At 48.3% G+C, this 12943-nt stretch overlaps 1 protein-coding gene across 2 annotated transcripts in view; it reads left to right on the forward strand.

Moving 5' to 3' along the window:
* FAM160A2 (family with sequence similarity 160 member A2) overlaps positions 1–12943 on the forward strand; it is a 211879-nt gene that overhangs the window by 55901 nt on the left and 143035 nt on the right. For both annotated transcript variants that reach the window (XM_029601916.1, XM_029601917.1), the window contains exons 3-4: positions 3399–3789; positions 7009–7623. In XM_029601916.1, coding sequence (XP_029457776.1) covers positions 3652–3789; positions 7009–7623 — 753 coding nt within the window. In that variant the 5' untranslated portion in view covers positions 3399–3651. The remainder of the gene's footprint in view (positions 1–3398; positions 3790–7008; positions 7624–12943) is intronic.

Raw genomic sequence — 12943 nt, forward strand, 5'->3', positions numbered from 1 at the left:
TACCTCACCTTTTAACCATGTGGGTAGTCGTTTAGATGTCCTTCCTCCTTTTCTAATGCGTGGAATACATTTGGTCTGGGCTTCTTTATATGTTAGACTAGGTTCTTCATGACTTCATGGATGATTTTTCCTGTTTCCTCTTGGGGTAATCTCAACAGGACAGCCTCTCCAGGGAAGAGTCACTTTAGTTTTCAGCTTTTTCCACTTGTAGACTATCTGTCTGACAATGGATGGATGGAGCCCTAAATGTTTAGAAATGACCTTGTAACCCAGACAGATGAGCATTAACTATTCTTTTTCATAAGTCCTTTAACATTTTTTTTAATCGTGCCACCAATAGAATGGAACAGTGATGCTGTTTTAGTAGAGCGATTCTATAACCACACTTTCGCTCTGCAAAAATAGTATCACTGTTCCTTTCTATTGGTGACATATTATTTCTAAGCAGCAATGCAACCAGAACAACATTAGGTTGGGATCAGAAAATACTTTAATTAAAGGTAAAAACCAGTGCCCGACTCGGGCTGAGTTTCGCCCATACAGCGTGGGCTGCTTCAGGGGCTATATATATATATATATATATATATAAGAGCAATGTGAAAGACAAGATGACCATTCAAATAACGTTAATTCCTTCACAGTAAGTAGTAGTACAGCTCAGACATTAGCTTTAGGCAACGATATTAAGTAGGAGGCGGTACAGAAAAGCAGTTTTTTCTGCTTTTCAGTACTGGTTTAGGGAGTGCTGAGCTATTATTTATTTATTTATTTATTTATTTGTTTAAGGTTTTTATATACTGGTTTTTGTCGAAGCATCATATCTGTTTACATGTAACTTGTAACAGCAGGGAAATACATTAAACAGGGAGATAGGTGGAACTTGGAGAGTATTCAGAAAGATCAAGTAGATAATAACTATAAGCAAAACATGGAGTTGAGGCTATAGTATACACGTGGGGTAGGCAGGGAGAGGGCAGAACTGGGAGGAGTAGGGGTAGAGAAATGAAAATTTTAAGGGGCGTTAATTTTTAAGGCAGGTGTTAATTTGCGATCGCTAAATGTGCGTCCTAGACGCACATTTTTTTTCCATAGGGAGAGAATAGCTAATAGCCTTATTCACATGCATGCATGCATGTGGTGAGCACTAATAGATTCACTCCGTGTTGGATGTGGGTTGTAGAGGAGCTAATCCCCTTATTCCAACTGCGAGTTATTGCATCAGCCGCTTAGATGGTGAAGACCAAACTCCAGAGCCTTATAGACCTTTACAGAGCACAGGATGCCCAGATTCAGCCATGCAGATTTACTCTGCAGAGTGGTTTACTTTCAGGCCAGTTCAGTACGGCGTGCTCAGGCCGAGCGCATCGTCAGCCCCCGTTTGGACGCGCGTTTTCCACACACTATTATTACCCCTTATACTTTCTGTATCGCGCGGGACTAACTAATAGGCTCATCAACATGCATTTGTATATTGAGGGCACTATTAGTTTCGTGGGGGTTGGACGCACGTTTTCTACGCGCTATTATTACCCCTTATACAGTAAGGGATAATAGCGCATGGAAAACGCGCGTCCAACCCCCACGAAACTAATAGTGCCCTCTACATACAAATGCATGTTGATGAGCCTATTAGTTAGTCCAGCGAGATACAGAAAATAAAATGTGCAGTCAAGCTGTACATTTTACTTTTAGAAATTAACTCCTGCCCAAAGGTAGGCACTAATTTTGGCCGGCACCGGGGAAGTGCACAGAAAAGCAGAAAGAACAGCTTTTCTATACACCCTCCGACTTAATATCATGGCGTTATTAAGTCGGAGGTCCCAAAAATAAAAAAATAAAATAAAAAATCTTAAATAAATAAATAAAATTCTGCTCACGGGTTGGAAAACAGATGCTCAATTTTGCCAGCGTCCGGTTTCCGAACCCGTGGCTTCGAGAACTGATGCCGGTGAAATTGAGGATCGGCTGTCAAACCCGCTGACAGCCGCCGCTTCTGCCCATAAGGAGGCCCTCATTTGCATACAGAATCGCGCACCCAGGAGGGAGGGGCCTGGACGCTCGCCTCTGAGCGCCGACCCTCCCGCGGGTTTTACTGAATCGGCCCGTTTGTTATCCAGTTATTTAAATACCTGATTCTAGTTAAGCCAATTAATTGTGCTAAGAAACCAGGGACTGGCTTACTGTTTCACACGCGCCGACTCTGAATCCTGCTCGGTGTCTTGTGGTGTCTCAGCACACGTGGACTTCTTTAATGAATGCCCTTTTTAATGCATAGAAAAGGCCGGTCCTGATAAGAACCTGTAGTTCTCATTGGGGTTCACAAACTTTTTTCAGTGCTGTATATTTGCAGCATTTTTCTATTGGTCCGGAGAGAGGCCTTGAAATGGCAGAACACATCCTTGGGTGCTTCGTTCTTGTGGGCTTTCCTTATTCTCACCTGCCTCTTGACGTTCAGGAGCTGATGCCTTCCCTCCTTTCTGCCACAGCTCTCTGCCTCTGTCCATGAATCCTGAAAGCATTGCCCAGGCCCCTCCTGCTTCCTTGGCAGTGTTTGTGCTGGCGTCCAGCTCAGATAGCGTCCATACAAGCCCTGGGCACTCTTAGTCACTCTTTCCAGAGATGGATTTTGGCATCTGCGGCCCTGGTGAGGGAAGATGGGGGCAGATAAGGAGAATGCCCCCACCCTGCTGGCAGGGCTGGTCCTGATTGTGTGTGACAGCCCCGACCTGCCTCCAAACCCTGAAGCAGTGAGGGGTCCCAAACGTCTGGGATACCTGAGCAGGAGGGCCGCAGGGAAAGAGGAAATGTGAGGAGCTAGCACCAACTGCTGCCGCGCTCGCTGGCCTCCAGCCTCCTCCCCCTGCAGTCTTGGGTGTGGCTGAACTTTGATTTTCTCCCTCACCTGCAGTCCTAGGTCCGCTGCAGTGTCCTTAATAGAGCAGAAGCAGTTCATTCAGTGTCCTGATTCCTGTGAGGTAGACGTGACTTACATGTGCTCATGTGCACAATAAAGTGATGTCTAATGCTCGAGCTCCTCTGAATGTAAGTTACTCTTGCACAGAGTAGTTTCTGCTCTTTTCACCTGTTTTCAGTCACCCTATAGAGTCAGAGAGTAACCTGAGGAGTCAGTATTATGTTTTCCCAATGGTTCTCCAGAAATAAACGTCGAATGCCTGTGGCTCTGGTGAATGCTAGAAAGCTTTGTTAGTGCTGTGCAGCTGTATGATGATGGGTGAGGGTCTCCTTCCCCAAGCTCCCCTGCCAGTGCTGTAATGATTTGGGATAGCACCTGCTCCTCCTAATCCTGCAGTAGTGTAAGAACTCGGGGTATCCTCTCCCCCAGTGCCTACCCTCCCCATAAGGCTGTAATAATTCAGGATGCTTTTCTTTCTCTGCAGTGTGGCGTCCGCATAAGGCAGCATGGACCGACTGTGCCTTCAGACTGGATGACACCAACGGGCAGCGCTAGCCTCTCTGGCAACTGGATACCGACGTCGTGGAGGCCGCGGACCTTTGCCGTTCATCCATTTTATCCGCCTCCATCCCTTCTTTAATCTTTCGCCTTCTGTTCAGCACCCATGGTTTTTAACTGCTCCCCCTTTCCACCCACACCTTTTTGGCATCTCGGCATTTGACCTTTGCCCCATCCTGATGGAGAGGATCAGCTGGCTCAGTAAGCTGAACCCCCGGGGATCTGGAAGTCGGGCGCACCGCAATGCCAGCCTTCAGACACCTGTGACTGCCGACCCCGAGACCTGCCTGATGGTCTTTAAAAACCACTGGTCCCAGGTAAGGAGGCCTGACATTGTGGTAAGGCTGGACCTTTCTCAGCAGCGCAGGAGTCCCCAGGCAGGTGATTTATTTAAGGCCTGGGCTGCTGCTGTGCGATTGCAGGCAGCCAGGGTGAAAGGGCAGGTACTCCATACCAGGCAGGAAGGAGAAAAGAGGCAGGCGAATGTATTGCACCTCCCCGGCGGCGCCCGCAGATAACTGCTGAAGGACATTCCTGGGCTTGCAGATCATCTGGGGGAGACACCATTTATAAAAACACCTTTTCTTTAGGTATTTTGTTTATATGACTTCCAGTTATATCCTGCTTTTTTCTGGGGAGTTCAGGTGGCTCCCAACATTTAAAATATACAATGCATACATCATGTCTACAGAAATATTTACAATTCAAACATAAGTTATGCACATTAAATCACATATTAGGAAATCATGGAGCAATACAACTGTATAATAAGCCATGGAAAAACGGGAGAGGAACTAAATGTCTTGCTCTCAGTTTCTACTGCTTCCCTTTTAACTCCCATATTTAAGTGCCCGGGTATAGAGGTTTATATTCTCACCTTTCCAGGCAAGCTCAAATTAGGTAACAACAAGACGGACAAAATAGATATAAAACGTAAATAATGAAAGCAATATGCTGCTTCTTGCCATTTACTATCACAGACTCCCTGGTATCTGCATCAGATCTGAGGTGCTGTCACTGGATAGGAGGCAGTAGCGGGCACAGCGGTGATGTGGGGTGCTAGAGGAAACGCAGGCGATTATTGGGTTTGATGCACTGGGCCCAGGCTCCAGGCCAAGCTGCTGTGAGCTGCAGGGGAGAATACTGACTCCTGTCAGAGACGCTCATCTTGCTCCTGATCACGCAATGAAACATCACAGCGGGTGCCGTAGCCGACATAAGGAGACAGCCACAGGGCGTGCATGCAGCCCAGGATTCATGCGGTTTTCTCCACTCTCACTTCAGTAAGAAAGGGAAGGTGAGAATTAAACAGCAGCAGAGAGCACGACACTCAAAGGCTTTGCCCAGAGATGTGAAAATTCCCTTCCGTGCTACCCGCACAAGGAAAATACTGGTCCTAAATATATGAGGCTGTGTCTGAGTCCGTTCTGCTGAATATCCAGGTAATTTCTCACTCACTATTCCTCAGTATATTTCAGCAAGGCTGTGTGGGGTCAAGAAGGCACAGGCCTGAGTTATAACTAAATTCTCCAGAACACCAAAGCAATACTTCTCTCCCAAAAGGAACCAGATTAGTTCCTTTTGGTGTTTTGTTTTTGTTTGATATCCCAGCAAATGGGTGAAAACTCCCAATCAATGGAAGAGATGTTTGATCTACAATCTGCCAACCCAGGCACATCTCTTCTTATTGCATAATAAGGGAGTGGGCAACCGCAGTCCTACAGTGCTGCAAACAGGCTGGCTTTTCAGTGTATCCACAAGGAATATGCATGAGTCATAACTCAGGCCTGTGCCTTCTTGACCACACAGCCTTGCTGAAATATACTAAAAGACGGATTTTACAAACTCCAAATCCTAAGAAAGCTCAAGCCACTGCTATAACCTCAAGGCTTTTGAACAGTTCTACAGGCCCTTCTCTTCTCTAAACTTGACTACTGCAATACCCTACTACTGGGCCTCCCAGCCTCCACCCTCAAACCCATCCAACTACTCCAGAACGCAGCGGCCAGAGCACTCACAAACAGCAAGAGATCAGACCACATCACACCCATCCTCAAAGACCTACACTGGCTTCCAGTCCCTCAGCGAGCACAGTACAAAACTCTAACCATCGTCCCCAACAACCAAACCAACTGGCTGCCCACCCCCCTTCTCTTCCCACACGGACTCTGCGCTCCTCAAACTCCAGCCTCCTACAAACACCGCCCCCTAAAGCCACTCAATGGACATCAACAAGGGAACAAGCAATCTCCTATGCCGGGCCCCATCCTGTGGAACAAACTCCCCACAGAACTAAGAACAGGCCCATCCACCCAATCCTTCAAGAAAAATCTTAAGACATGGCTATTCCGCAAAGCCTTTCCAACATCACACACGAACCAACCCGAAACCAGACCCTAACACTGCACCACCACACCAATAAATTCGCCCTGTTACTCGAATGCTAATTACTGCCATTACATTTCTAATTATGCTATCCATTCACTTATGCAATCTATTCCTAGCAATGTCCTTGATACAAATTATATCTAATGATAATTATTGTTTCCCTGTTACTCTAATGCTAATCAATGATATGATACCACTATTTATGCCATCCATTCCCCTCTTGTCACACTATTATTAGTTATGCTATCTATATTGGCACTGTTTTTACCCCTGTTGCTGCTATATATACCTAATGATAATCTCTGCTACCCTGTTACTCTAATGCTAACCACTGCTACTATAACACTATTTATACCATCTATTCCCTTCTATCACACTTATTATTTATGCTATCTATATTGGCACTGATTTTACCCATATTGCTGCTATAACATCTTATGACATTTCTCTAATCATTTACTGTACCTGTCTAAAGGAAAGGACTTCCTTCCCGCACCTTTCAAATTATTTGTAAAGCGATGGGATATGTAAGTCGAACACCGGTATATAAAAACAAATAAATGAATGAATGAGGTATATCTGCATGCACTGCCTCCTTTGTATGCGGATACATCTCATGCATGTTCTCTGTGCATTTCCTGACAATCAGACCTGTCTGGGGCACTCGAGGAGCAGAATTGCCTACCCCTGTCTCTAATTCTTCCCAGACCATCATAACTGCTGATCCTTTCCTGACGAGCAGCTCTGCTGCGCTGTAGAGTGGGGTGCTGACACCTCTCTTCAGTGCTCCTCTGTGGCCAGCTGCCGGATGTCCTTGTAAAGGTCTTTCAGTAGCATTCTCAGCCCCATCCAACCCAAAGAGTAGGAAGGAACGCTAGGTCGTCTGCCTGGCGCTCCAGCACATTAACCATTGGTGCAGCAGGTTTTCCAGGGATTGGCTATTGCTGCTTATTTAGCAAATGCTCCTTCTCTTGCACAGATCTTCCTTCGGCTATGATTGTGGGTTAGAGAGTGCATGTAATTGTATGTAAGCTTATCCAGATGTGTGGGCAGGAGGGTAACTATCAATGATTGAGTTATTACTGCCCATGTGCCACATTAGTTTATGTATATACACATCAGCTCTGCATCTGTGTCCCTCTTTGTAGGTGCTCAGAATACTTGAGAAGAGCAGCTCCAGGCTGGAGCAGGTGGCGGCAGACGATCTGAGTGCCGTGCGGAACAACACGTACCAGATGATGAACTTGCTAGCCGAGGACCGTCCACGAGATGAGGTGGCCATGGGCCCCATTCTGGGCTTTGTGGTGTCGGAGAACATCCTGGAGCGGCTGCTGCGCTGGCACCTGCAGTGGGACTTCAGCGAGGAGAAGAAGGTGGAGCAGCTGAAGCTGTACGAGATGCTCATCAGCCAGTCCCGGCAGCCCTTGCTGAGGCACAAGCCGGTGCTGCAGCCGCTGGTGAACCTGCTGAGCACCTTCTCGCCCCAGCCAGCCTCGCCCGTCCTGGAGAATAACCTGGTGCTCTTGCTGAACCAGCTGTGCGTCTCCATGGTTAAAGAGCCATCCATTCTTGAGCTCTTCTTTGCCAGCCCAGCAGAACAAGGCCCCACCAACCTTATCATCTTCTCTCTCCTCATCCCCTTTATCCATCAGGAAGGAGTTATCGGGCAGCAGGCCAGGGACGCCCTGCTCCTTATCATGGCAATGTCTGCCAGCAACCAGACTGTAGCAAGGTACATCACCGAAAACTCCTACTTCTGCCCGGTTAGTACTGCTCACTTTTGCTTTAATGAGAAACGTTTCGGGTTGACGAGTAAAATAAGAAACGCTTTTTACAGAAAAGGTGGTAGATGCATGGTGCGGCCTCCTAGGGGGGGAGGCAGGGGTGACCGCAGCTGTAACCGAAATCATGAAAGCCTGGGTCGTACACTGCAGGCCAGAAGTGGTGCACAAAGAGCCGTAGGTCATTCTGCTGGGGCAGATCTCAATTTCCTGCAACGTTTGGGGAATGGGGGAATCCCAAACCTTGGGCAAAAAAAATACTGGGGGTTTTTATCCTCATCCTTAACGCTGCCAGTGCGCTTTACACAAGGATTTTCTGCGGGATTTTTTTCTCTCCCAGAAATGATAGAGAAGAGACAGACCTCCAGCTTTTTTTCTTATTTTTACCCAATCCTTATCGTAGCTTGAAGACTGCAGCTATTTCTTCCCATTTCTCCGTGCTCTGTCTTTCCACAATCTCTCTTGCCAGTACTTGCTTTGACCTTTTCCTTCTCCTGTCTCCTTGGTCTCTTTGTTCCTTGCTTCTTTCCAACCAGTAGTGACACAGAATTACATTAAACCTATGTATGCCTAAGGGGTGTGACCATGTACAGAGCCTCTTCCTTGAGAGAGAGTGAAGAAATAAATCCTGAAAGACATCCTGACTGCTCAGATTTCATGCCATATGCATCTTGGGGGCAGATTTCTAAGAAATGTTTAAAGCCTTTTCTTAAGCTCTTTCCTCTCCAGAATCCACAAAGCTCTGGCAGTCTGTCCTTGAATTACGGGTCTCACAATGTGTTTCTGGTAAAGCAGAGTACTGCTTTCTCCAAGGACAAGCAGGATGGTGGTCCTCACATATGGTGACATCATCAGATGGAGCCCGATTTGGAAAGCTAGGCACACTGAGCATGCTCAGCACGCCCTTTGCCATGCGCCTTTTCTTTTCCACAGAGCTGTGAGCCTCGCGTTGACTGAGCTCCAGTCCTCCATTGATGCCCGGGATATGCGACGGTCTCCACTGGTCCTGGCTTTTCAGAAAGGCCTATCCGGAAACCAATCAAACCTAGTCACTCCTACCCTAGTTCCTCTCTTACAGCCCCCAGCCTTAATCCCTCACACCCTGCCAGCCCTTTAAGGCACCTCCTTATCGCCTCTCCTTTGCCCGCCCTCGTTCTACTATTTTACAAAATTGCTCAGTGTATCCGATGTAATTAATCTATTGCTAGTTGTAACTGCTGTAAATAGTCCCTTCTGTAAATAAGTTCCTCCTATTTCTTATTTTTGACAGTTGTTCCTTACTCTCTTTCACGCTACCTATCTTTCTCTCTCTTCTCCTGTCTCCCTTACCCCCCTCCTTTTTTCTGGCCTGCTCCCATCCCCTGCCCCCTGTTCATTGTAATTTCCTCCTTTAATTGAGTTACTTGTAAACCGGCGTGATGTGCCATACGAACGTCGGTATATTAAAAGTTGTTAAATAAATAAATAAAATAAATAAATAAATGCCAGTTGCCGATACCCCTCAAGGGTCCAAGGAAGATCTGGCCACCCCGACTTCCTCCCGGTGCTGACATCAGCAATGTTCGAGGAGGATCTGGTGCGTCTGAATCCAGCTGACGGTGGAGCGGGCACTGCAGGACCATGGTCCTGTGGCACCGACAGAACTGGAGCCGGTACCGCCCGTTCTTGTACAGCTTCTGGAGAAGCTCAGTGTGCTCATCAGTACCTTACTGACCTAGCTGGCATCAGTTCCCAGGCCGGCATCAGTGCACGGCGGGGCACCGGGGCTTCTGACTGCTACGGTGGTCGCTGCCAATTCCTCTTCCGAGGAAGCTCCACTAAGGCTGGTGAAATCGCTGAGTCCTGTAGCCCCCTATCCAGTTCCATCGGTGCCTGCACTTCTGGATGTTGATAAGCACCTAGGACCCCTTCCCCTGTGACATACAGTGAGGACGCAGATCCCTATGGCCCCTGGGGGGATGACCAGACAGAGTTTTCCTCTGAGAACTCAGACAGTCTCCTGTCAGACTTTTCTCCTCCAGAGGAGTGAAGGAAGTCTTTGCTTGAGGACTTAACCTTCACAGATTTTGTGAGGTTGATGGCAGAGGCCATCCTGTTTTAGCTGTTGATGGAGGATGATGCCAGACACAAGATGCTTGAGATCCTTCAATTTGTGGAGGCTCCTAAGGAGATTGTGGTGATCGCGGTACACAAGATCCTTTTGGAGTTGCTGAGGATTTGGAAACACCCCCTCACAGTGTCTCCTGTCAGTAAGAAGGTGGAAGGGGTTTACCTCATCCAGAAGGCTGTTGGATTTGATAAGCATCAGCTACCCCACCTGTCGGTGATGGTCGAATCCACTCTCAAGAGGGCTAAGCGCTTTCAGACTCACTACTCAGCACCCCCATGGAAGGACCACAGAGCGATGGATGCTCTTGGGAGGAAGGTGTTCCAAGGTGCCATGATTATTGCCCGCATCACCGCCTACTAGCTCTACATGATTCAGTATTTGTGGGACATCTGGAAACAGGTGCAGGAGGTAGCTAAGAAGCTGCCTCAGCAGCAAGACGCCCTCATGTTGCTGGTACGCAAGTGTTTGGAGTGTGGAAAACACGAGGCCTGTATGGCCTAGGATGTTTTTGATATGGCATTGAGAATCTCTGTAGCGGGGAATCAGTGCCCACAGAATGGCATGGCTGCGGGCCTCTGATCTTCGATCGGAGGTACAGGAATGACTTGCTGATGTGCCATATATAGGAGAGAAATCTCTTTGGAGTTAGGGTGAGGGACACTGTGGACGAACTTCGGGACCATCATGAGACTCTGCAACAACTCTCTGCCAGTGCTCTGGACCCATCCTCCTCTTCTAGGAGGCCATCGAGGCAGGGGCCAAGGAAGTCCTCCTTTCTCCAAAGAAAGTACTATCCTCCGCCTCCTCTATCCCATCCTCATCATCAGAACTCTCGTGGCCGTCCCAGGCAGCAGAGAGCTCCCAAGCCCCAGCCGGTTCCTCAGTCAAACCTGGGGATGGGGTTTTGACTGGGCCACAAGTGTATCGGCCAATGCCTGTACCCAGGGTGATGGACTCTCTGGTCGGGGGCAGGCTGCGGTTCTTCATGAACCAGTGGCCCAGTATAACCTCAGACCAGTGGGTTCTGTCCATCGTCCATAAGGGGTACCAATTAAATTTATTGGGTGTCCCACTAAATTGCCCACCATGCCTGAATTGGGGGCTGGTAGTGCATCAGGAGGTACTGCTAGTGGAGCTCTTCTCCCTCTTAACAGCCAGAGCTGTCGAGCCCGTCCCACAATGGCAGAGAGGGTGGGGTTTTTACTCAAGGTACTTCCTGATTCCAAAGAGAACAGGAGGACTTTGTCCCATCCTAGACCTGAGGGCCTTGAACAAATATATAAACATGGAAAAGTTCAAGATGATTTCCCTGGGCACCTTGATCCCCCTTTTTGCAAAGGGGGGACTGGCTATGCTCCCTCGACCTAAAGGACGCATACACCCATATCGAGATCTTTCCAGGTCAGAGGAAGAATCTCAGATTCATGGTGGGAAAACAGCACTTCCAGTACCAGGTGTTGCCTTTCGGGCTTGTGTCCGCCCCTCGGGTATTCACAAAATGCCTTGCTGTGGTGGCAGCACACCTCTGAAGATTAGAAGTGCATGTTTTTCCCTATCTGGACAATTAGCTGTTCGTGAGCATGTCTCAGGCAGGGGCAGTCGGGTTCATGCGCTTGACCATTCGTGTGTTGGTCACTAGGGTTCGTTCTCAACTATCCAAAGTCTCATCTCAATAAGTCACATCAATTGGACTTCATCAGGGCCCTGCTAGACATGGCGCAAGTCAAGTCCTTTCTGCCGCAAAAGAGGACTGTCTTAATAGTGGCCATGGCAGCAGAAGTTCAACAGAGCCAGCGGGTATTGGCTTGGCACATGTTGATGTTATTGGGCCACATGGTCACGACCATCTACATTACGCCCTTGGCACAATTACACGTGCGCAGAGTTCAATGGACCCTGATGTCTTGGTGGTGGCAAGCCACACAGAGCATCCAAGATCGCATCCAAGTCACCCATTCCTCTGGGACTCCTTGTCCTGGTAATGGATACTTTCCATTCTGGAACAGGGAATCTCCTTTTGGTGTCTTCCCACTGAAATTGTGTTCACCACGGATGCATCTACCCTGGAATGGGGAGCTCTGATGGATGGGCTCGGCACCCAGGGCTTATGGTCTGCTCAGGAACATTCATGTCACATCAACTGCCTTGAGCTCTGGGCAATCAGGTACTCGCTATGAGCTTTCAGAGATCGGCTGTGCAACAAAGTTATCCTGATCCAGACTGACAGCCAAGTAGCAATGTGATATGTCAGTAATCAGGGAGGCACAGGATCGTACCTCCTCTGTCAGGAAGCGGTCCAGATCTGGTCATGGGCCCTGTCCCATGGGATGATGCTCAGGGCCATGTACCTGGCCGGGACGGAGACTGTGGATGTGGATAGGCTGAGTCGAGCTTTCAGACCCCACGAGTGGTCCCTGGACCAGGAGGTAACGAATTGGACATAGATCTGTTTGCGTTCCCCTGCAACAGGAAGGTGCCTCAATTCTACTTGCACAGGATAAATGGCAAACCAGCCTCAGATGCCCTTGCCTGCCACTGGGGCACAGGTCTTCTGTATGCATATCCTCTGATTCCCTAAGTGGCAAAGAATCTCTTGAAGCTTCGTGAGGACAGAGGGACTATGATCCTCATAGCCCCTCATTGACCGAGTCAGGTCCGGTTTCCACTCCTTCGGGAGTTGTCCATCCGGAGACTGATCCGTCTGGGGAATTCCTCAGATCTCATCACACAGGATCAGGGCAGGCTGTGGCATCCCACCCTCCAGGCCCTGTTGCTCACAATCTGGATGTTGAGAGGTAAATTCTGCAGCCGCTCGATCTTTCAGAAGATGTGTCTTAGGTCCTGGTGGCTTTTAGAAAGCTTTTCACTAGAAAGTCCTAGGGACTTACGTAGAAGAGGTTTTCAGAAGCAGAAGACCCTAGATGCGTTCTCCTGCCCCACACAAAAAATACTTGATTACCTTCTCCACAATCGGAGTCTGGCTTAAAAACCAAATCTGTTAGACTTCATTTCAGTGCAATTGGTGCATACCACCTAGGTGTAGATGGTACGCCCATCTCTGTATAACCCTTAGTTGTATGCTTCATGTGGGAACTGCTTCAATTGAAGCTTTCCCTAAGGCCTCCTGCTCTGTCTTGGGACCTCAACATGGTGTTAGCTCAGCTGATGAAAGCTCCTTTTGAGCCACAGCAC

Source organism: Rhinatrema bivittatum, chromosome 5 (assembly GCF_901001135.1).
Source record: "Rhinatrema bivittatum chromosome 5, aRhiBiv1.1, whole genome shotgun sequence".
Taxonomy (NCBI): domain Eukaryota; kingdom Metazoa; phylum Chordata; class Amphibia; order Gymnophiona; family Rhinatrematidae; genus Rhinatrema; species Rhinatrema bivittatum.